General features: G+C 50.3%; 2 protein-coding genes across 2 annotated transcripts in view; both read left to right on the forward strand.

Moving 5' to 3' along the window:
- The first annotated feature begins 10,402 nt into the window (after positions 1-10,402).
- On the forward strand, positions 10,403-11,737 carry GPR4 (G protein-coupled receptor 4). The gene has a single exon (XM_036275568.1). It carries the CDS (start codon positions 10,586-10,588, stop codon positions 11,675-11,677), a length of 1,092 nt encoding a protein of 363 aa, XP_036131461.1. The 5' UTR covers positions 10,403-10,585; the 3' UTR covers positions 11,678-11,737.
- A 4,183-nt stretch (positions 11,738-15,920) lies between these two features.
- OPA3 (outer mitochondrial membrane lipid metabolism regulator OPA3) overlaps positions 15,921-24,445 on the forward strand; it is a 40,855-nt gene continuing 32,330 nt past the window's right edge. The window contains exon 1 of the mRNA XM_036274157.1: positions 15,921-16,090. Coding sequence (XP_036130050.1) covers positions 15,949-16,090 — 142 coding nt within the window. The 5' untranslated portion in view covers positions 15,921-15,948. The remainder of the gene's footprint in view (positions 16,091-24,445) is intronic.

The following is a 24,445-nucleotide window of genomic DNA, read 5'->3' on the forward strand; positions in this document are numbered from 1 at the left end:
CCCACGGGGCGGGGGGGGGGGGTGTGGGGGTGTGTGTGTGGGATGTCCCTTGCCCTCCCCTTTTCTGGTTGGGTTCTGCCAATCAGAGGCACTGACAGGAAATCCTAGGGTAGCCTGTGAGAGGTGGGAGTGTTTCTTTTCCGGACACTCTGGCCCCTGGCTGCACCCCTGCCCTTCTGGCAGTGGCAGTTCCTGTGCCTGGGGCTACAGCTCCTGGGGGCTCCCCTCCAAACACGAGCTCTCTGCTGAGCTGGTCCCCTGGTGCCACCTCATACTTTGTGAGGTCCTTTACCCTGCCCATCCCTCTAAAACATCCCTTCGTAAGTGCTGTCACTTAGCCCTGGCCGGGTAGCTTAGTTGGTTGGGGGTTCGATCCCCAGTCAGGGCACATGCATGACTCAACCAGTGAATGCATAAACAAATGGAACAACAAAATCGATATTTCTCTCCCTGTGTGTGTCTCTCTCTCAAAACAATACTAATAAACAATAAGTGCTGCCACTTAAACTCTTTGGGTGGCCACCTGTTTCCTGCCAGGACTGTGACTGAATCACAGCATAAGCATGAACTTAGGGTGAGCCCAGGAGAGAAAGGAACCCTCGCCCCCCAGCCTTCTCTTTAAGAAGAGCTTGAGATGGCCGAGGCGGTGACAGGAGGGCTCTGTGGGGCTTGTCCTGAAGTTGATGGGATGTGCATGAGATTATTTGTGGAGAGGGGCTAAAGCCTTCATGACACCTTCCTTGGATCTGTCCCTGACTGTCCCCTTGAGGGAGGTAGAAAGGAAAAGCCTTTATTCCTCCATGCTTTGCAGGTCATTTGGGTCCTCGGTTAACTCACTTTCTGTTTCCCTCAAGAACCCTGAGAAGAAGGCAGTAATATGGTTCAGAGAGGTGTAGTCACTTGTCCAAGGTCACACAGGGGGTTACCATAAAAACTACCTTAAACAACAACAACAACTGCATCACTTCATGTATGAAGTTCTAGAATAGGCAACATTAATTTCCCCTGAGAAAAGAAAGCACAGACTTAGTTGCCTTTGGGGGTGAAGCAGAGTGTGAGCATTGCCTAGAAAGGGGCGAAGAAGCACGTTCTGGGTGACGGAAATGTTCTCTGTCTTGATTTGGATGCTTACTCACATGGGTGTATCTGTTTGTCACCACTCATTGTACTTAAGATCCGGGCATTCTTTTTATTAAAAAAATAAATAAGCAAAAAAGAATTTGCAAACCTACTAGCTGCCGTTTTTAGTGCTCCATGCCAGGTCTGTAAGGAGCGCTTTGACCTAGAATGAATTCTCATGACCAATCAGTGATGATGATAAGAATAAAAATAAGCAAATATATTTGGAACTCTCACCATCCGTGTATTTGCTCTCTGAAAACAATGTGCATTGCACACCTATCCACGTGTACGAGGAGGGTCTTCTAGGCGACAGATGCAACAGGACACAAGCCAGCCACAAAAATGACAAACGACGCTCCTCCTAGTGGGGAGACAGATAATTAGAAACGAAGTGAAATACATAGAACACTAGATGGTGACAAGTTCTGTGGGGAAAAGTAAAAATGAGGAGGAATGGGAGCGTGGGGGGCATGTTTTACAAACTTGATAGTATTGACACCTCAAAATGACATCCCCATGACAAAGGGACTATCCTGTGACCGTAATAACAGAAGGGGAAACCGAGCCACAGAGAGGTCACCGACCTAAGGTCTGGTCAAGAGGCAGGGCTGGACCGCAAGCCCCAGAACTCTTTCTGGGGTGGCCCTGACCTTGGGAGTGGGGACTTAACAGAAGCCTGTGTTCTGTGCCTGCGTGGCCTGCAATGACCAGAAAGTTCATGACTTAGCTGGGCTCTCAGAAGGGCGGAAATGGCCCAGCTCAAGGAGTCAATGGGGCGGTGACCCCTGCAGCCGTGGGCTTGATCAAATCGGAGGTGTGGTGTCGGAGGGAGAGCCAGCAAAGGGGTTGATGAGATGGGGGCATCCAGGCTGGGGACCCTGAGCACGGATTGTGGGGGGAGGGTGTCCCAGCAGCAGGTGAGATGTCCCCAGCGCTGCAAGACTTTAGAGGGGTGAAGGCTTAAAGGGGTTAAGGGGGAACGACAAAGGAGGGGTTAATGGGGGCGGGCCTGACCGGGGCGGGGCCTCGGCCGGGAGGAGTCGCTGCTGGGTCCCCGGGCCACCGTCGAGCCCAGACCCCTTAGCAGCCGGAGCGCCTCCGCCGCCGCCGCGTTCAGCCGCTGCGCGCAGGTAGGTGCAGATCTCTCCCTGGTCCGCGCCCGTTGTCCGACCGCCGCGGGGCGCTGTTCCCCACACCCCTGGGGGCTTTGCGCCTAGGTCTGCTGCCTCGGGAGCCGTCTGGTCCCCGCCCCTCTCCGGTGCTGGCTCTCCCGACATCTCCGAGGTTGACTTTGTCTCTGGTCTGTCTCCACCTCTCCGCCCATCTCTGCTGTCTCTCGGTATCCGCGGGCCGGCCCCCTGCGGGTGTACCTCTCCCTCTACATCTCTGGGTGTCTCTGCGGTCTATTTATCTCTGACTAGCTCTGTCCATTTCTGTCTCTCTGGGTCTCGATATCCCTTCTCTCCCTCTGTCTCTGCCTCTAGCCCCTAGTCTCTTGACGAACTCTCCATCTCTGCATTTCTTTGCTTCCAAACCCACATCATTCTGTCTCGGTGTATCTCTTCGCCCTTTCCCGTCTCTGTCTCTCTCCCCATTTCTCTGTATTTTAGACCCATCCTCATCTCATTCCAAATCCTAGCCCACCCCGGAGCTTTCTCCTGGGCTGAGGAGCTGCTTGGGAGTGGGGTGGGGGGCAGTAGGGTTGCTACCTGGGGCAGGTGGACTCCTAGTGATGCTGTGACCCCAGCGCCCTTTTCACACAGTCACCCCACTGCTCCTGAGTTCCCACCCACCCCACCCTCCAATTTCAGGAATTCCTGGCTGGGGGGTGGACTTCCTTTCACATTTCCTCCCTTCCAGGATTTGGCTGGGTCACTGTTAACTCCTTCCTGCCTGACCTCATCCCCCTGCCTTGAACTAGACACTCCCCCACCTCCAAACCAGGCTGAGGGGCAGCTCTGGTTTGGCTTGGGGATGTGTGTGTACTCAGGCAGGGTGTGCGCTGGGGGTTTTGCTTGGGGGCACAGATGGAGATGATGGGGGCCACACCCTCCAACGCCCCCCCCCGGAGCCCACCACCAGCTTCATTTCTCCTGAACCCACTGAGAGCCACCCCCCCTGCCAACTCTGTCTCTGATTGAACTCAAATTCAGATTTGGGGTAAGAACTGGCTTTCCTTTCTCGGGGGGTCCCATTAGGAAGAAATGATAGAGCCCGATGGGGGCCTTGAATGTGAGTCTTTGAATGGAAGGACCCAGAATGTGGGAGTGATCCGACCAGAGAACTGGGCATGCTCCAACCTTCAAGTCAAAGGTCCTCAAAATATTTGAGTCCTTCAATCCAAAAAGATTCCTGCTGGAATCTTGGCAGTTTTCAGCCTTCGCAGCTGTGGGCTCGGGCTTTCAGAGCCAGCTAGGCCAAGGGCCCACTTCACAGATGGGGAAACTAAGGCCCAAGAGCAGAGGTCCCCACCGTGTGTCAGTGCCAGTCCAGGGCTTGGGACTCCAGTTCCATGGAAGCCCAAATCCAGGGATCTGACTTCTTCTGCTGCCACTCAGTGGGATTAATTGGGAGCAGGAGGTCTTCACAGGGAGGAGGGAAGAATATGCCAGGGTGAGTATGAATGGCTGGAACCCGCAGAGAGCATTTGAGAAGCCGAGGAGAGAAAATATTTCTAAAGTCATGATGGTGGCAAGGGAGAGGGGACAAGAGTTGGTTTGGGAGGACGATGAGGCGTTTCAGGGAAGGAGGGGAGAGAGGAGGCAAAGTGGGGGGCAGGGAATAACTCCGGCCTGGTTCTGTCTTCTGACCCTCCCCATGAAGCCCACTGCTCCCCTGGGACAGGGCCTATAATTTGGTTTGTGTCTAGACAAATAATAACTCAGCTGGTGTGAGCCGGGCGGGAGGGATGAGGCCAGGCCCTCTGGGCAAGGGGTAGGGAGGCAGCCTGGGCTCCCAGTGCCTGCCCCCCCCCCCATGGCGAGAATTTAGGGACTAGGTGGAGGTGGTGACTTACCCTCCCGCCCCTGTCATTCTTCAGTATCTTAGAACTGCAGGCTGCTGGAATGTTAGAAACCAGAATAGATAAGGGGGAAAGGAAGTGGGGTTCACCGTACATAGAGTATGTTCCCATTTCTGTAAGAAAAGGGAAATACGCATTCATGTTTTTGCTTGGCAAAGATAATAATCACTGAGAGTTTAATAATAGATTATGAAAGTCGTAGAATGTTAAAAAAAAAAAATCATAGAGCGTTCTAACAATAGAACTTTCAGATCTTGGAATGTGAGTCTCCTGGAATATCGGGTAAGGGCATGGAGAGCGTCCACGGTGATAATAATAACAGAAAGGGAAAACGGTAATGCTCTGAAATGTTACAATAACAGAAGGCTAACCCATGAGCTGGACTAACAATAGAACCTGAGGATCTGAGAATGCTGGAATTTAGAACATCAGAGGGATAGCGTCCGAGGACCCTGGTGTCCCTTTCTGGTGGCATGGGACTTGGGGGAGATGAGGACCCATTTGGTAGAAAAGGGGAAACTGAGGCCCAGCAGGGCGGTCACTGTGGCCTGACTGTCCCCTGGTTTCCGCCTGCCACCGGGACACCAGGTGGGAAGCGAGGCACCGTGATCACATTTCGTCCCCTAATGAGCAGACCGGAGCTGGCCAGTCCCCTGGGGCTGCCAGGGGAACAGGGAGCCAGGGGAGGGGGGAGCCAGGGCCCATAGAGGAGCGAAGGGGGGAGAGGTGGCCTGGTGGCTTATAGGATGAGCTGAGCCCAGGGTGGTGGGGATGTGGGGGCTGCATCCCCTCTCTGTCCCCTAGACGCCATCCCAGTCCTTTATCCTTGTTGGATTTCAGGGTGGCTGGCAGACCTGGCCCGAGCAGCTGAGGCATAAAGTGGGGGCTTGGGTGTAACCACTCCATCTTGTCCCCCCACTATCACTCCACACTTGGACTCATCTCTCTTCCTTGCCCCACTGGGGAGGGGTCAGCAAGGACCAAAATGGGGGGGGCTGTGGGACAGTGGGAGCTTCTTGTGTGGTCTGTGAGACTTGGGGTTGAGCCCCTGACAAAGTCTGAGTCAGAGAGGCAACTTAGATCCTAACTGAAGAGGGTCTTGACACTGGGGGTGAGGGGTGGGTGCTGGGCCAGGGAGTCAGGTGATGGAGGGACCCCCAAGACACTACAAGTCACTTGCTTTCTTTGGGTGAGAATGTGAGAACGTTCGAGCATCTTTTAGCAGATTCTCAAGAGGGTCTGAGAACCCCAGAAAGACTGGAGGAAAATTACAGGAGAGCAGGGTGTGTGGAGAGAGAACATTCAGGGCGGGAAGCTCTCCAGTGAAGAATGACAAATCTGCCCTGGCCGGTTGGTTTGGCTCAGCAGTTAGAGCTGCGGGTGCAGAGGCTGCAGATCGATTTCTCTCTCTCACATAGATGTTTCTCTCTCTCTCTCTTTCTCTCCCTCCCTCCCTCCTTCCTTCCCCCTCTTCCACTCTCTCTAAAAAATCAATATCCTCGGGTGAAGATTAACAACAAAAATACAAGTCTGCCCAGTCTTGGCACATCCTGTGACTTAGAGAACTGCCTGGCCCCTCTGGGCCTCAGTTTCCACACCTGTACCAGGCCGGGGTCAAAATAGCCTTGCACCCCCATGCGACATACAGGCCTGCTGCCCTGCGGGATTCTGAGTCCCACGTCCTGTGCTGTGTTTTGGGGGTTTCACGGTGGGCAGATCTGGGAGAAAAGAGGGTTGTGGAGTGCTCCTGCCCCACGGCCAGCACTCCTCAGAAGCAGGTGGGCTGAGGAGGAGGGATGGGAGGAGGGAGGGGTGAGCATCCAACTGGTTCTCCTTTGAGGAGATTAGCAATGGGAAGTGTATTTCCTCCGGCCGCCAGGAATGTCTCCTGCCTGTGTGTCGCTTCAGCCTCAGCTGAACCCAGGTGGTCTCCGGAGGGTGGGGCAAAGGGAAATCCCAGCCTCCTCCCTCTACAAACTGGTCTCAGCTCTCCAGTGCCTGTGGGTTACAATTATTGTTCAATAATTTATAGATGATATCAACACGGATTTGCGCATCTGTGATGTGACTGGTATAAAAGTTGTGCCCCTCCTTATAAGAGACGCTGAAGCTCCTGAGAAAGAAGTGATTCACTCAGTGTTACAAAAGGAAGGAGGGACAGATGGCAGAGAGAGAGAGGAGGAGACCGAGGGTCAGAGAGCCAGCTGAGAGGTGTTTTGAGTGACTTGGTGTGGATGGGGGCTTCTGATTTGAAGGGAGGGACTGGATTGTATTGTTACAGCCAGGAGCAAGCCCCTCCGTCCCTGCTCCACACGATCTGGGAGCGGAGCCTCGGTCTGTCAGTCAGGTTGGGGCAGGCGCTCTGTGGCTGAGGACCCCACGGGGGGTGGAACTTACCCAGCAGGACTCAGTCCAGACCTTTCAAAGTCAGTTCTGTAGGGGATATATCCTGCCCTTTCACACACACCCAAATGTCTTTCTCTGGGACCCCTCAGGGACTTGAGCCTGAAGTGTGGGGGGTGCCACCAGAGGAGAGGGGGATGGGCTGACCAATGCCTGTTCCTTTCATCTACAGTAATTTATTGAGCACCTACTGTATGCTGGGGATACAGCAGTCCACACAAGGTCCCTGCTCTCCTGGAACTTCCACTCTAGACAGACAGACAAAAACAAGATACAAGGTGCCCAGCCAGTGTGGCTCAGTGGTTGAGCATCAACCCATGCACCAAGAGGCCACTGGTTAGATTCCCAGTCAGGCACATGCCCAGGTTGTGGGCCCGATCCCCAGTACGAGGCATACAGGAGGCGGCCATTCGATGTTCTCTCTCATCAATATTTCTCTCTCCCTGTCTCTTCTCTCTCTAAAAATCAATAAGAAAAAAAAATTTTTTTTTTTTTATCCTCACCCGAGGACACTTTTGCATTGATCTTCAGATAGAGCAGGAGGGAGAGACGGAGGATGAGAGAGGAACATCGACATGAGAGAACATCGAGTGGTTGCCACCCACATGACCCAACCAGGGCCGGGGACCCGAACCAGGGCCGGGGACGAAGCACAACCAAGATACATGCCCTTAGCGGGAACCGAACCCGAGACTCTCTGGTCCGTGGGATGACACTCTAACCGCTGAGCCAAACCAGCCAGGGCAGAAAAAAATTTTTTTAAAAAAGAAGATACAAGGTGATGTGAGGAGGGAGCCCTGGGGGGGGGGTGGGCGGGACTCTGGGGAGGAGGGGCCCCCTGAGGAATTGAAGGAGAGGAGGAAGCTAGTTCTAACAAGATCGGAAGGAAAAGCTAGAGGTCCAGGCGGAGGTACAGTAAGGGCACAAGTTTTGAGGCTGGAGAGAAGGTCACTGGCCTTGACCCCACTGGGATGTGGAAGGGGCGGTGGGCAAGAAAGTCAGGCAGCGCCTTGTCACCTGGGGCAAGGAGTTGGGAAACCATGGAGGGTTACACGCAGAGAAGTGACCAGAGCTGGTTTCTACGTTGGAGAGAGCTTTCTGGCTGTAGTGTGGAAGGTGTGGTGAAGGACGTCAGAAGGAGCCGAGCCCTGGCCAGTGTGCTCAGCTGTGACGGTGGCCAGGGCAGGCAGTGGCAGGGGTCTGGAGACCTGCACGGATTCAGGACTGACTGTGGGGTAGGTGGAGCCGGAGGAGTTTCCCATGGAAGGATGCTCAGGCATGGGGAGGTTTCCAACGACCTGCTGTGGGACTTTGGGCTCAACCCTTCCCCTCCCTGGGCCTCAGTTTTGTCATCTGTCCAGTTGGCTCAATCTATTCCATCTAGAGCACAGTCTTAAGTGGGGTTTCCAGTAAGATTTTTTTTTTTAAGCCCATAAAATGAAACCTGCACAAACCCCTGGAGGTAGTGGCCTCTGAGGATGCCTCTGATTCGGGCTTTGCTCCCCTTCTCTTGGGCTGACCATGCTCAGCGACGGGCTTGGTCCATGACACGCCTCTGCCCTGTGCTTGCAGGTGTTCCCAGGACCAATGAGGTGATGGGCCCAAGGTTCTCACCCAGGGAAAGTCAGAAGGGAGACAGTGGAAGGGCTTGGTCCCTGAGGGAGGGGACTGGAGATGCTGGCCTCTGCTCCCATCCCATCACCCCAGCCCCCTGCAGTCTGGGTTGTCAGCCCCTGCTGTCAGCCCAGGGCCTCTATCTGCCCAGTTATTTTTTAGTGGAACCTGAAGCACAGGCTGGAGCAAAGGGAGTGAGAGCCAGGATTTCCCCTCTCCCGTCATCAGTACCTTGGACAGGTCTCTGAACCACTCTGTGCCTCAGTTTGTCAAATAGCAGGAATAAACAGCACTTTCCTCACGGGGTTCTTGACATGTTAATGAATTCATACCAATAAAAGTGCATAGAGGCCCGGCCGGTGTGGCTCAGTGGTTGAGCGTTGACTCATGTACCAAGAGGTCACGGTTCGATTCCTGGTCAGGGCACATGACCAGGGCACATCCCCAGCTGGGGGGCATGCAGGAGGCGGCCAATCCATGTTCTCTGTCATCAATGTTTCTTTTTTTTTTTAACCTCACCTGAGGACGTTTTTGCATTTATCTTCAGATAGAGCAGGAGAGAGAGAGGGAGGAAGAGAGAGAGAACCATCGATGCGAGAGAGACACATTGACCAGTTGCCACCCACACAAATCCAACTGGGGCCGGGGACAAACTGCAACTGAGGTATGTGCCCTTAGCAGGAACCGAACCTGGGTCTCTCTGGTCTGCAGGCCGACGCTCTAACTGCTGAGCCAAACCAGCCAGGGCTCTCATCGATGTTTCTATCTCTCTCTCTCCCTCTCCCTTCCTCTCACTCTAAAATCAATAAAGAGAAATTTAAATAAATAAAAGTGTGTAGAGCAGGGTTTGCTATGTAGTAGGGTTCACAAACTTTAGCTGTTATTATCACCATTGTCATCATCATTATCAAGAATGGGGGCCCTGGCCAGTTTGGCTCAGTAGTTAGAGTGTCGGCCTGCAGACCAATGAGTCACGGGTTCAACTCCAATCAAGGGCACCTACCTCAGTTGCAGTTTGTCCCCAGCCCTGCTCAGGTTGTGCAGGAGGCAACTAGTCGATGTGGCTCTCTCATATAGATGTTTCTCTCTCCCTCTCCCTCCCTCCCTCCCTCCTCCCTCCCTCCACTCTATCTGATAATAAATGGAAAAATATCCTAGGGTGAGGAATAAAAAATAAAAAAGAATGGGGTACCCTGGGTTAGGAGTGGGAGGCTGGTCCTGGTTCTGGCTCTGATTCTGGTGCCATCACTACCTTGCTATGCGGTCCTTGAGGGGAGTGGCCCAGCCTGTCTGGGCCCCTCCCCCCTGCCTGCCAAACGACAGCGTTAACTTCATCCAGCATTTCCAAAGCATGACAGGATTCCCGTGCCAATTTTGTGTGGTTTCTGGAAGAAAATTCTAAAATCTAAGTAGGGTCATTGTTTTAACATCTATTAGGGAAAAAATATAACTGGCGCCTCAAATCTGTGTTTTCAGCTATGTGTTGTCTAGAATGGGCCTCGATTAGGCATTCTCTGGGTGTCCACCCTCTGCAGCCTGTGGGAGTCATGGCAGGCGTGTGAGAGAAGGGCTCAGGCCCTGGCCCCATCACTGCAGTCCTCTCTCCCCTCAGGTACTGCAGTCAGCTCGGAACTGTGAGGTGGGGCCCCCTCGTCTCCACTGCTCAGCCCCCGCAGGACCAAGCCAGAGCCCTTCCCTGCCCCCTTCAAATTGCCCCTTCCATCATGATCCTCTAGTCTAGCCCTTACTCACCTCCTTCCTGTTTCTCAAAAACCCTTCCCATATTCCCCAGACTGAGCCCTTCCTTTCTGTCCACCCCCTACCCCCCAAACATCTTCTTTTCCATCATCTCTTCAGTGGCTTCGGTACTTGTTTCCTCTTCCTTATCGGGGGTCCTAGGAAATGCAAGCACCCACACCCACGTTGCCTGGGCTTTTCCACACTCCCTAATTGCAGCCTGTCCCGTCTCAACACCTTCCTGTCTGTTTCCTGTACTTCAGCACAGACACCTATTCCCTTCATCCTGTAGCGACCCGCCTCTCACCACTGCTCACCGGGCCTTCATCTCCTCCAGAAACATGCCCCTCGCCAGTTTTTGTGTTACCCCATTCCTCCTTCATTTACGCTCGGTGGGTCTATAAACACCTCCTTGACAAAGCTCTTTGTTCATCCCACCATCCCCCAAACCTCCCTCCTGTGGTAATTCTGTCCTTCCTCCAACTTTTCCCTCTCAAGCTCCACCCTTTCCTGTCCAGCCTGGCCTAGGATTCCCGGTCAACCTCATCTCTTCCCCGTGGACTGCCTCCCACCATGCTCCCCTGAGCCTCCAAGGAGGGGGCTCAGGGAGCCCGATGGCCTCCCGCCCTCCGTGGCCCCACAGCCCCCGTGGGCCATGGGAAGCACTTGAACGCCCCAGTGCCGAGAATGGGCAACCGCACATGGGAGGGCTGTCACGTGGACTCACGCATGGACCACCTCTTCCCGCCTTCCCTCTACATCATCGTCATCGCGGTGGGGCTGCCCACCAACTGCCTGGCTCTGTGGGCCGCCTACCGCCAGGTGCGCCAACGCAACGAGCTGGGCGTGTACCTGATGAACCTCAGCATCGCCGACCTGCTGTACATCTGCACGCTACCGCTGTGGGTCGACTACTTCCTGCACCACGACAACTGGATCCACGGCCCTGGCTCCTGCAAGCTCTTTGGGTTCATCTTCTACACCAACATCTACATCAGCATCGCCTTCCTGTGCTGCATCTCTGTGGACCGCTACCTGGCCGTGGCCCACCCACTGCGCTTTGCGCGCCTGCGCCGGGTCAAGACGGCCGTGGCTGTGAGCTCCGTGGTCTGGGCCACGGAGCTGGGGGCCAACTCGGCGCCCCTGTTCCATGATGAGCTCTTCCGCGATCGCTACAACCATACCTTCTGCTTCGAGAAGTTCCCCATGGAGGGCTGGGTGGCCTGGATGAACCTCTACCGGGTCTTCGTGGGCTTCCTGTTTCCATGGGCCCTCATGCTGCTGTCCTACCGTGGGATCCTGCGGGCCGTGCGGGGTAGTGTGTCCACGGAGCGCCAGGAGAAGACCAAGATCAAGCGGCTGGCCCTCAGCCTCATTGCCATCGTGCTGGTCTGCTTTGCCCCCTACCACGTGCTCCTGCTTTCCCGCAGCGCTGTCTACCTGGGCCGCCCCTGGGACTGTGGCTTCGAGGAGCGAGTCTTCCCGGCATACCACAGCTCGCTGGCCTTCACCAGCCTCAACTGTGTGGCTGACCCCATCCTCTACTGCCTGGTCAACGAGGGCACTCGCAGTGACGTGGCCAAGGCCCTGCACAACCTGCTCCACTTCCTGGCCAGTGACAAGCCCCAGGAGATGGCCAACGCCTCCATCACCCTGGAGACCCCACTCACTTTGAAGAGGAACAACATGACCAAGGCCATGGCAGCCGGCTGGGTGGCAGCTCCGTCCTCCCAGGAGGACCAGGTGCAGCTGAAGATGCTGCCTCCACTGGCACAATGAACCTCAGATCTTGCGAGACCCCCTGCCTAAAATCTCCTTCCACACTCCCTACCCACTTGGTCTGGTATATGCAAATTGTATGTAAATAAGGCTGTATTACTATTCATAAGAATATAAGAAAATAGGAAAACAGCAAGGTTGGTGTGTCACTGGTCAATTGTCATACTCCACCATGACCACTTAACAATCCAGTTCAACTGTGCTTAGCCTTATACTGGGCAGGTTAGTGAAACAGTGGTGACAAATGACAGACCTGGCCCTGCCCTCACCGACTCCCACTCCAATGAGGGAGACAGATCTGTCCCTGGACAGTAATGACCCAGAGTGGGCAGGGCTCAGACAGGAGAGACCGGGGTCGAGACAACCCAGTAGAGCATCTGGCCCAGTGTGGGGGACAAGGGGGCTTCCTGGGGGAGGGCATCAGTAAATTAAGAGAAAAAGACCACAGGGTCCCACAGTAGGACAGTAAATACAAAAAGAGAAAAGCTATTATTTACAAGAGGGTCAAAAATGGCGACTCAAGGGGAAGGTGGAAGGAGAAATTCACTGAGTGTGGAGTGATCACTTTTGCTCTTGGGAAGCCCCTGTCTTAGAAGGGAGAGTGAGCAGGACAGAGCAATTCTGCGATTTTAGATACACAGCATTCTCCGCATCAGGACTGAGGACGAAGAGGGAGAATGTCCAAACCCAAGTGAAGGGCAACCAAGGCAGACTGGCTGGAGGAGGCATTCAGTCAATAGATTTATTATACTTACAATCTACCTTGTGTGGGCTGCGGTTAGGGACACAACGGTGACCAAGATAGCCCAGATGCCACCATCATGGGGCTCACAGTAAATGAGTAAATTAAAATAAATATAATGGTTGGAATCGATAAGTATATTGGGTAGAGATAAAGCCGAATGAAGAGACAGAGTGACATGGAGTCTGATCTAGATGAGGTCAAGGGAGGGTTCACTGAGAAGGTGGCATTTGAGCAAAGACCTGAAGGAGGTGAGGGGGTCAGCCCTGTGGCTGTCAGGGGAAGAGCATTGCAGGCAGAGGGAACAGCAGGTGTAAAGTTCTGGAGTAAGAGAGTGCCCGAATTTTGAGGCACAGAAAATATAGTGGTGTGACTAGAGCAGATGGAGGGTGACAGGAATGGGGGTGAGACTGGCGAGGGGCCAGAGGCCCACCTGTCGGGGTTTTCACAGTCCTGGTGAGGACTTTGCTTTTTACTCTGAGATAAATGGGAGCCACAAGAGAAGGGATGTGATTTGACTTAAATGTTAACACGATCCCGCTGGTTGCTGAGTGGGGAACAGAACAGGGGAAGTTAGGGCAGAAGCCGGGAGCCCAGTGAAGCCGTGTGGTAGTCCAGGTGGGAGATGCTGGCAGCTGGTCCCAGGTGGTTGGTGAGCAAGGAACAGAGCTTTGGGATTTGCTTTGAAGGAATACAATGATGGAAGAAGCACAAGGGCTTATGGGATTGTGTAACATGAGCCTCTTGCCCATCCTAGGAAAACAGTGACTGAGACCCTGAGCTGGAAGGACCTCTGGGAATGATCCCAGGCCCTATTCCAGGGCGGTCACTGGAGAGGCCAAGAGACTTGCCCAGGGTTGCACAGCCGGTGAGTCAGCCTGGGGCCATCCTAGGCTCCCTCTCCCCTCCCTATCTCTGCCTCTGTTCCCACGCCCCAGAATGGCCATGATTGCCTGCTCTGGCTGGTGTCTCCCTTCCTCCCCTATCCCTCAGAGGTCACCAGGAATGGTCCTCTGTTTATAACCAGGCTGGAGAACAGGAGGAAGCTCCCAGCTCTGGACAGGCCTCACCCCTTCTGGTAAGTCATTTTTCTTGGGCAACAGGTTTCAAGTTCCTGATGAGATGCCCCTGCCCCAGCAGTTCCCAGAAGAGGTTACTGGAATCCCTTCTCAGAGAAAGGAAGAGGAGGGAGGAGGGGAATGAGAAAAAAAAAAAAAGAATTTAATGAAGAAAATGGTTTTGCAGGAAGTTGGGGCTTTGGTGTTGAAGGGAGAGAAAGGAGGGGGCCTAGGATCTGGGGGCCCCAGTAATTTTCCCATCCTGTCTCACTGCCATAAAACTATTGGGATGGGGATGTAGAGGAGACAGATATTTTGAACAGAGTCCCCTCAGAGAATAAGATGAAAGCCTGCACATTACCCCTCCATCAAGTGTTCATTCCCATTCAATAAATATTTCTTGAGCACCTACTATGTGCCAGACATTGTTCTAAGCACTGAGGAAACAGCAGTGAATTATACAGAAAAACATCATGCACATGTTCGGAAGTTTCCTAAACCCTTTATGGGGGTCCTTAGTCCTTCCAGTAGGTCCTTGGGCCTCAGGCTAACACCCCTAGGAATCAGGAGAAGACTCTGGGCTGCGACTCAAAAAATCCCAGCCTCACCCTGGTCAGTGTGGCTCAGTTGGTTGGACATAGTCCTATGCAGAGAAAGGTTACTTGTTCAATCCTGGTCAGGGCACATGCCCAGGTTTCTGGCTCAATCCCTGGTTAGGGTATGTGCTGGAAGTAGCAGATCATGTTTCTCTCAAATCAATAAAAACATATTAAAAAAATAATAATAATAGCCCTAGCTGGTTTGGCTCAGCGGTTAGAGTGTCGGCCCTCGGACCAATGAGTCACAGGTTCGATTCCAGTGAATGGCATTAACTTGGTTTTGGTTTGGGCTCGGCCCTCGTCAGCATCATGCGGAGGTGACCAGTCGATGTGTCTCTCCCACATCAATGTTTCTCTCTCTCTCAAGCTTACTCCCACTCTGTCTGAAAATAAGTGGGGGAATATCCTCGGGTGAGGATTAAAAAAATAAAATTGCATTAACAAAAAAGAAATCCCAGCCTCAGCTCCATCCTGATGACCCTTGGACCATTGGATAAATCCTTTTCATTCTCCGGCTTTAGTTGGCCAGTCTGTAAAATGGGGAGGGGGTTGGTCCCAAGTGGATATGGACCGTGAATAGGCCCTAACACTTTTAGTCCGGAAGGGTTGTCTTTATGGTCTTGTCATTCTTAGTACATGATTTAGAATATCTGGGCTCACACATGCCAGTGCCATCATTGTTGCAGATGAAGAAGCGGAGGTCCATCGGTGCCTGGAACTTGACAAGGATGCTCAGGGATACCAAGGAAAGCCCAGGGTCTCCCGAATGCTTCTGGACGTCTGTTTCCTCTTACACACCACTTCTCTGCTCCTCTCTCTGTCTCGCTCTGCCTCTCCTAGAATCTCTCAATAACCCATCAGCACGCCACCATCCAGGAATTTCTCTCAACCCCTTCCTGACCTTGTTTTTATGCTTTTGCTCCCTGCTGGGTAAGGGAGGACAGTCTGGGACATGTCCTTAAACTCCTCCCTGAGCCAGCTCCCTGGGGACCCTCTCCCTCCCATGGAGGCAGTGGGGCTGCTTGAGACCGGGTATGGATTATTTTTCCCCCGGGTATGGTTTTATGAGCCAAAAGTCTGGACTATCAACCTCTGCTGACTGAGGGACCTTGTGCCAGGCCCCCGCCCCTCTGTCAGTTCCTTGGGAAGGGTTGATTAGCTGCTTCTGGAGATGAGATAAGGATGCTAAAACCTGTAGAGTAATAAAGGCTCTTTATTGAGTGCTTACTGTGTGACTGGCACCGTCCTAAGCACTTCGCATAGCTATGTCTTTAAAGATGCGCAGACAAACCTCCCAACAACCCAAGGCGATAAGTGCTACCATGATGCACGTTTTGTAGAGACTCCTGAAGCCCAGAGAGGTCAAGTCACTCGCGCAGTATCACACAGCAAGTGAATGACGGCACTGGGCTCTCAAACCAGATCTGTATGACGACGACACAGCCAGTTTTCCCTTAATCCCAGTGAGGCTCTAACCTGCAAGCGAAGGTGTATTTGGGGTTCACTAGCCCAAATTAGGACTAATTCCGAGCCTCATTTGGGCACAGAAGCCACCTAGATATGTAATATCACGAACGAGCTCCGTGACACCCGCCGACGCCGACGCGGGAACCCATTCTCGTTCTCCTAGCAGCCGTTTAACGGCACTGCCCTCGGACCGCTTCACTTCCGCCGTATATTTGCATATTCAGCGAACCGACGTCGGGGCGTCAGCGCGACGAGGTGACGTCAGGAAGCGCCCCTGCAGTGCCCCCCCCGGGCGTACGCACGTACGTACGCACGCACAGCGACAAAACGGGCGGGGGAGGAGGGAGAGATTGGAGGCGCCCCGCCCAGTCAGCAGGGTTGCGCGTCCCTCGTGAGACCGCCAAGATGGTGGTGGGTGCGTTCCCTATGGCGAAGCTGCTATACTTGGGCATCCGGCAGATCAGCAAGCCGCTTGCCAACCGCATTAAGGAGGGCGCCCGCCGAAGCGAGTTCTTCAAGACTTATATCTGCCTCCCGCCGGCTCAGCGTGAGTCTGACCCCATGTCCCTCCAACCTTTCCATTCTCCAACCCCTCTCAGGTGGTTTCTCGGGGGATGGACTTCTGTTCACGACCAATCACAGCCCGAACCGGCAGAATCTTGCAACCAATAGGGGAGGACCTGTGCGATAAGGGTGTGCGGTTAGTCCAATTGTAAGGACGGGCGTGGGTTGGGGGGCGGGTCAGGGCGCTAGCTCCGAGTTGATAATACCAGCCAATAGAGGAAGAGAGCGCGTGGAGACTGACGTCTAGGCGAGCCAATAATGTGGGACAAGAGTCATTTGGGCGGGGCATTCCTGGGCTGAAAGAAGCTAGGGACAAGCCGAGGAGGGTAGGTGGAGTCATTTGCCACGCTCTCCTTAGGCATCTTAACTTCTAAAACTACATCCCGTGCCTCAGTTTTCCTCCTGTCCTGAGAGGTGAAAGGTGCTTGTATATCATCCGTTTAGGACATTGGTTTGCCCGAGTTAATACTACTGGAAGTAGGACTGGGTTAGAAGCGTGTCTAGGGGAGAAGTTAAGTTGGGGTCTAGGAAGATGGTCTGGGAATCTGGCACAAGGGTAATTTTAAGCAGAGTGAACACTCATCCATCTACTCATTAGTCCACTGATAACACCGTATTTGCCGGTCCATTCATTCAGGAGACAGACTGTGCTGGCTTTTGCAGGGTACTGGAAGAGACACTCATGACCTATCATTGTCAACCCAGAATGGTCAGGGTGTTGGAAACTCGAGCCCAGAAAGAACACCTGATTCAGGGACATGGTGCCAGGAAGGCTGTCTAGAGGAGGGCAGCCAGGGCTGAGATCTAAAGGGCATAGTAAACACTCAAAATATGAGCTACTTTAAAAAGATGAACTGTATGCTGCTATTGGCCTGTGGGAGCACGGAATTAGGAAAGTAATGTAATTTTTGGCTCAGGGAACCACCATTCATCCATCTATCCATTACAAATTTAGCTAGTATTTTTCTGAGCATCAACTCTGTGCCTGGCCTTGTACTGGGTAGTGTTGGTGAAACTTCAGGGACCAAGTCAGCCTAGTCTGTGCCCTCAAGTAGAGACTGACTTATTCTGCAAGTGATGACCAGAGTGAACAGAGCTGTGATGGGATTGCCCACTGAACGCCTGACTTGGCTTGGGGTTCAGGGCCGGCTTCAGGGTGAGGAGAAACTCACCAGACAATATGGGGGTAGGGCTGATGTTGAAGGAGAGGGAGGAGTATGAGCAAAAACCGAATGGTTAAGAGGAACACACCTTTTATCCATCTGAGTTTGGGTTCTTAATGTTTGCTTTCCAGGGCCTACAGTTCTTAGTCCATTCACGTTTGTTTGGTGGGCCTTCTGCCAGAGCTGCAGATCTTAGACTAGAAAAACATTGGATTGCAATTACCAGGTGCTTGCATATCAGCTATCTCATTTGACTCTCACACTATTTTATCCCTATGTCAGGGATGGGAAATTACTTCTCCCAGTTTATAGAAGAGAAAACGGAGGCCTCGAGAACAGAAATTAATTGCTGAGGTTGCACATGAGTTTGTGCCAAAGGCAGGTCTTAAATTCTGCATGGGATTCCCAGAGCTGGTGTCTGTTTCCTGCCACTGCCTTTTTCTCAAACACTGTGATGTGTTTTAGCATTGTAATTTAGAAAGTAGCTTCTAAACCACTCTGGGCTTCAGTCTCTTCTTCTGTATAGTGGGTATTTTATAATTACAACATTTAATGGGCACTCATCTTTGCCAGGCAGTGTGCTAAGCACTTCACAAGCTTTCTAACATTAAATCTTCACAAATTATTATGAGATGTATATATTATTATTATTCCCATTTTGTGTATTATATAAGCATTTATGCTATGAATAATACGTTGTTGTGAAGGGTAAGTGGATATACAATGTTAAGTCAGTGGTTCACACTGAGTTGTGGCTGTTGTATAGATGTTGTGGATACAGCAGAAAAGAAAAGACCAAAAATCTTGTCCTCGGGGACCTTACATTCTGGGGGGGAAGCCAGACAATAAACAAAATCAATAGTTAAAATATGAAGTATATTAGATAGCAATAACCATTCTGGAGAAAACATCAGGGATGCAGAAGGAGTATTTGGGGGCAGGTTGTAAGCTTATATAGGATTATTATGGAGACCTCACTGAAAATACAAGAAGAGGAGGGAACGAACAGTATAGGTGTTTGGGGGTAGAACATTCTAGCCCAGTGGTTCTGCACATGCAAAGGTCCTGAGGTGAGAGTGTGCCTGGCATGTTGGATGAACAGTGAAGCAAGTGCGGCTGAGCAGACAGATGAAGTGGAGACTGAGGGCAGAGAGGAAACTGGTAGTGTGGGAGAAGCGGGCAAACTGTGCAGGGCCTGTGGGCTGCTGCAAATGCTTTGGCTTTACTCTGAGTGGATGGGACTCACTGGAGAGTCTGAGCAGAGGAAGGACAGGATCTGTATTATATTTTAATAGGATCCATTTGGCAAGCATAGGGTGACTGTGGATGCAGGGAGGAGGCAACACAGTAGTCCAGGTGGGAGACGAGTGGGGAGGAGAAGTCAGATTCTGGAGACATTCCACCCCCCAACTCTTCTTTTTAAAGTTTCAAACCCACAGAAAGGTTGAAAGAAAGAATGGTAGAATCATCAATTACATACTCTTTACCACTTATTTCATCCATTGTTAGCCTTCAGCAAAGTTGCTATGTCTTTACTCTCATATGTATACATATATGTATATCTTTGCTCTCATATGTATGTGTGTATGTATGTATATACAACTTTTTTCCCTGAACAATTTTGAAAATGAGTTGTGGCCATGATTATTCACTTAAATATTTCAGCCTATATCTCCTAAGAACAAAGACATTCTACAAACACAGTGCCATACCTAAGAATTTTAATACTGATAACATTATTGATAACAATATTAATATATAGTTCATATTCTGACTTCTCCAATTGCCTTGGAAATACCCTTTTTTACTGTTTATTATTATTTTTATTCTAGGGTCTGCTTAAGGATCATGCACTGCATTTGATTATCATGTCTCGTTATGTCCTTTAATCTACAACAGGGCTCTGCAATCTGGCCCTCTGCCTATCTTTGTAAATAAAGGGTTTTTTTTTTTTTTTTTTTTTAATCCTCACCCGAGGACATTTTTCAGTATTTTGTTCAGATAGGGAGGAAGGGAGGGAGGGAGGGGGAGAGAGAGAGAGACAGACAGAGAGAAACATTGACGTGAAAGGGACACATTGAGTGGCTGCTACCTGCACGACCAACCAGGGCTGGGGACAAACTGCAACCGAGGTACATGCCCTTAGCAGGAACCGAACCCGGGTCTCTCTGGACCGCAGGCCGACGCTCTAACCACTCAGCCAAACCAGCCAGGGCATAAATGAAGTTTTATTGGAACACAGCCACACACATTTAAAAAAAAATTCTTCTTCTTTTTTTTTTTTTAATTGTTGCAAGTATTACAGATGTACCCCTTTTCTCCTCATTGATCCCCTCCTTCCCACTCCCACCCCCCTCCTGTCTTCTGCAGTCTAGTGTCCGTGTAGAATGGTTGTACATATATGCATACAAGTTCTTTGGTTTATCTGTTCCCACTCCTCTCTCCCCCCACCCCTCCATCTCTCTGAGGTTTGTCAGTCTGTTCCCTATTTCCATGATTCTGGATCTCTTTTGGTCAGCTGCTTATTTTCTTCATTATGTTCCACAACTAAATGAGATCATGGGGTACTTGCCTTTCTCCGACTGGCTTATCTCACCTAGCATAATACTCTCTAGTTCCCTCCGTGCCATCTCAAAGGGTAAGAGATCTCTCTTTACAGCTGCATAGTATTCCATTGTGTAAATGTACCACAGCCTTTGTATCCACTCTTGTCTACTGATGGGCACTTGGGTTGTTTCCAGATCTTAGTGATTGTAAATAGTGCTGCTGTGAACATAGGGGTACATATATTCTTCTTGATTGGTGTTTCAGGTTTATATATTCCAAGAAGTGGGATCACTGGGTCAAATGGTAGTTCCATTGTTAATTTTTTGAGGAACTACCATATTGTTTTCCACAGTGGCTGCACCAGTCTGCATTCCCACCAGCAGTGTGCTGAGTACCCTTTTCTCCACATCCTCTCCAGCATTTGTTATTTGAGGATTTGTTGATGGCCACCGTTTTGGCAGGTGTGAGGTGGTATCTCATAGTTGTTTTAATTTGCATCTCTCTGATGATTAGAGATGTTGAGCACCTTTTTGTGTCTCCTGGCCATTTGTATGTCCTATTTGGAGAAGTGTCTATTTAGGTCCTCTGCCCATTTTTTAATTGGATTGTTTGTCTTCCTTTAGTTGAGTTGTATGAGTACTCTGTATATTTTGGATATTAACCCCTTATCCAGTGTATCGTTGGCAAATATGTTCTTCCAGAGAGTGGGTTCCCTTTTCATCTTGATGCTGGTTTCTTTTGTCATGCAGAAGCTTTTAAGTTTGATATAGTCCCATTTATTAATTTTTTCCTTTGTTTCTCTTGCCCTAGGTGATGTATCAGTGAAAATTCCACTGCATATGTTGTCTGAGATTTTTCTGTCTACATTTTCTTCTAGGATTTTTATGGTTTCATGGGTTACATTTAAGTCTTTTATTCATTTTGAGTTTATTCTTGTGTATGGTGTAAGTTGGTGGTCTAGTTTCATTTTTTTGCATATAGCTGTCGAGTTTTCCCAGCACCATTTATTGAAGAGATGGTCTTTTCTCCATTGTATGCTCTTGCTTCCTTTGTTGAATATTAATTATGCATACTGTCTTAGGTCAATATCTGGATTCGCTGTTTCGTTCCATTGATCGATGTGTCTGTTCTTGTGCCAGTACCAGGCTGTTTCAATTATGATGGCTTTGTAGTATAACTTGATATCTGGTATTGTGATCCCTCCCACTTTATTCTTCTTTTTCAAAATTGCTGTGGCTGTTTGGGGTCTTTTATGGTTTCATATAAACTTTTGGAGTATTCTAGATCTGTGAAATATGCTGTTGGTACTTTAATAGGGATTGCATTGAATCTGTAGATTGCTTTGGGTAGTATGGACATTTTATTTTTTTATTTTTATTTTTTATTTATTTTTTTATCCTCAACCGAGGACATTTTTCCATTTTTTGTACAGATAGAGTGGGAGGGAGAGAGAGGAAGGGAGAGAGAGCGAGAAACATCGACGTGAAGGGACACATCGAGTGGCTGCCACCCGCACGACCAACCAGGTCCGGGGACAAACTGCAACCGAAGTACGTGCCCTTAGCGGGAACCGAACCCGGGTCTCTCCAGACCGCAGGCTGACGCTCTAACCGCTGAGCCAAACTGGCCAGGGCTATTTTTTTTATTTTTTATTTTTTTGTTCAGATAGAGCGGGAGGGAGAGAGAGAGAGAAACATCGACATGAAAGGGACACATCGAGTGGCTGCCACCCACACGACCCAACCAGGGCCGGGGACAAACTGCAACCGAGGTACATGCCCTTAGCGGAAACCGAACCTAAGTCTCTCCGGACTGCAGGCCGACGCTCTAACTGCTAAGCCAAACCGGCTAGGGCTAGTATGGACATTTTAATGTTTTGATTTGATTTTTCTGATCCATGAACATGGTATATGTTTCCACTTTTTTTTTTTTTTTTGGTATGTGCTCCTAGCGGGAACCGAACCCGGGACTCTTTTGTCTGCAGGCTGATGTTCCACCCACTGAGCCAAACTGGCCAGGGCTATGTTTCCACTTTGTTATATTTTCCTCTATTTCTTTTTTCAATGTCTTGTAGTTTTCTGAGAACAGGTCTTTTACCTCTTTGGTTAAGTTTAGTCCTAGGTATTTTTGTTGTTGTTGTTGCAATAGTAAATGGGATTGTTTTTATTTGTTTGTTTGTTCTCCTTTCTGAGTGTTCATTATTGATGTATAAGAATACCATTGATTTCTGGATGTTAATTTTGTATCCTGCTACTTTGCCATATTCATTTATTAAATCTAGTAGATTTTTGATGGAGTCTTTAGGGTTTTCTATGTACATTATCATGTCAGCGAATAATGAAAGTTTCACTTCCTTCTTTCCGATTTGGATTTCTTTTATTTTTTCTTCTTTTCTAATTGCTGTGGCTAATACCTTCAGTACTATGTTGAATAAGAGCAGTGCCACACACATTTGTTTGCATATTTCTGTGGCTACAAAGTTGGGTTTGTATGGTCCACAAATCTAAAATATTTACTCTGTGACCCTTTATGGAAAATGTTTGCTGACCCTGCTTTATAACAGCATCCCTGTCCTTTCTTGTTTTTCATAACATTGACATTTGGAAGAGTCCAAGCCAGGTGCCCCATAGAGTGTCCCACAACCTGGAGTTTTCTGATCATTTCCTCTGATTTGATTTATGTTGAGCATCTTTGGCAGGAATACCACTGACGTGATGCTGTGTCCTAAGGACATCACCTCAGGGGGCTACTGATGTCTGTTGCTTCCGTCATTTGTGATGGTAACTGGGATCCCTTGGTTAAGGTGGTGGCCACTACAAGAACCTTTCCTTTTCCCTTGGTAATGAATAACCAGTGGAGTTGTTTGGAAGGTAGAGCCGGCAGGATTTCCTGTGGATTGTGAGTAACGGCAAACTGGAGGAGGGGCAGGTTGCAGAGTCTGGGACAGGTTTAGTTGGAGATGCTTTTAGAGAGTGGACTGCACTGACTTTAATCTTTTTTTTTTTTTTAAATCTTCACGTGAGGATACTTTTCCATGTATCTTAAGATAGAGTAGGAGGGAGGGAGAGAGGGAGAAACATCGATATGAGAGAGATACATCAATTGGTTGCCTCCCACACAATCCTAACCAGGGCCGGGACTGAACTGCAACCGAGGTACGTGCCCTGGACTGGGAATTGAACCCAGGACCCAATGGTATGTGGGCTGGCACTCTAACCACTGAGCAACGCCAGCCAGGGCAGCGTGGATATTTTTAAACAAAGATTTCTGGGGGAAAAAATATAAAATAAAAGAGGTTGGTGTCAGGCATGTTAAGGCCACTCTTGCAAAGTGCACCACTGATGCCTCCAGGGGAGCCTTGGGATGTCTCTGGGCAGAGGGGAGATTCCAGTTTGTTTCTGCTTATTCCTTTGGAGTATACTGTTCATTTCTCTAGTTTACCACTCACAGTAGGCAGAGCAGTTGCCCCACCCCCAAAGATGGCCACATTGCGATCCCTAACCTGCTGAACGTGTTCACCATCCATGACAAAGTGGACTTCACAGATGTGACGAAACAAGGATTGAGGATAGGGAGATTATCCTGGATTATCCACATGGGCCCACTGTAATCGCAAGTGTCCTTAGAAATGAAAGAGGGAGACAGGAAGGGGACTGATTTGAAGGTGCTACACTGCTGGCCTTGAAGATGGAGGAGGGGCCACAAGCCAGGCAATGCAGGCGGCCTCTAGAAGCTGGAAAAGACCAGGACACGGATTCTCCCCCGGAGCCTCCAGAAGGGAACTTTCCTCTGCTGACACCTTGAGTCCAGCCCTGTGAGACACATTTTGAACTTATCTCTGGAACCACAGATAACACATTTGTGTGGTTTTAAGCCGCCATGTTTATGGTCATATGTTACAGAAACAATAGGAAACTAATATTCAGCATGATCATTCATTCAGGTGGCTGCACTGGTTTTCTTTTGGAAGTGCTTAATTTTGTGTTGTCATTCTATTTTGTTTGTTTTTTGAGAGAGAAAGAGGGAGGGAAGGAGACAGACATTGATTTGTTGTTCTACTTATTTATGCATTCATTGGTTGATTCTTGCATGTGCCCTGAATTGGAATCAAACCCACAACCCTGACGTATCAGGACGATGTTCCAACCAACTGAGCCACCCGGCCAGGGCTGTGTGGTCATTCTTATGAGTGTAGGCCTTGGAGTTGGCTTCAGTTTTTCCATTGCTACATAGCAATATGACCAAAGATTAGTGCCCTAAAACAGTGACACTTTTATTGTCTCTCTTGAGTTCTGTGGCCTGATTGGGCTCGGCTGGGCAGTTCTGCTGGTCTTGCTGGGTGGTCTCTCATGGGGTTGTGGTCAGAGGGCGGCTGGGACTGGAGTCATCAGGAGGCTCGACTGGGATGTTGAAATGACCGGTTCCCTCTCCCCCTCCCAGAGTTGTCTCCGGACCTCTCTTCTCCACGTGGTCTCTCCAGCAGGGTAGCTGCATTTCTCACATGGTCACTCAGGGCTCCCAAAAGCCAGATTTCCAGGAGGGAAGAAACAGAAGCTGCAGGCCATGTAAGGCAGGGCCTGGAGCTGCACAGTGCCATTCCCACCACACTGTTGGTCAGAGCAGCTCTG

Source organism: Molossus molossus, unplaced genomic scaffold (genome assembly GCF_014108415.1).
Source record: "Molossus molossus isolate mMolMol1 unplaced genomic scaffold, mMolMol1.p scaffold_m16_p_21, whole genome shotgun sequence".
Taxonomy (NCBI): Eukaryota; Metazoa; Chordata; class Mammalia; order Chiroptera; family Molossidae; genus Molossus; species Molossus molossus.

What these genes read in the sequence shown, in the direction of transcription:
- GPR4 (XM_036275568.1), top strand. Translation starts at nt 10,586, where the DNA reads ATGGGCAACCGCACATGGGAGGGCTGTCACGTGGACTCACGCATGGAC.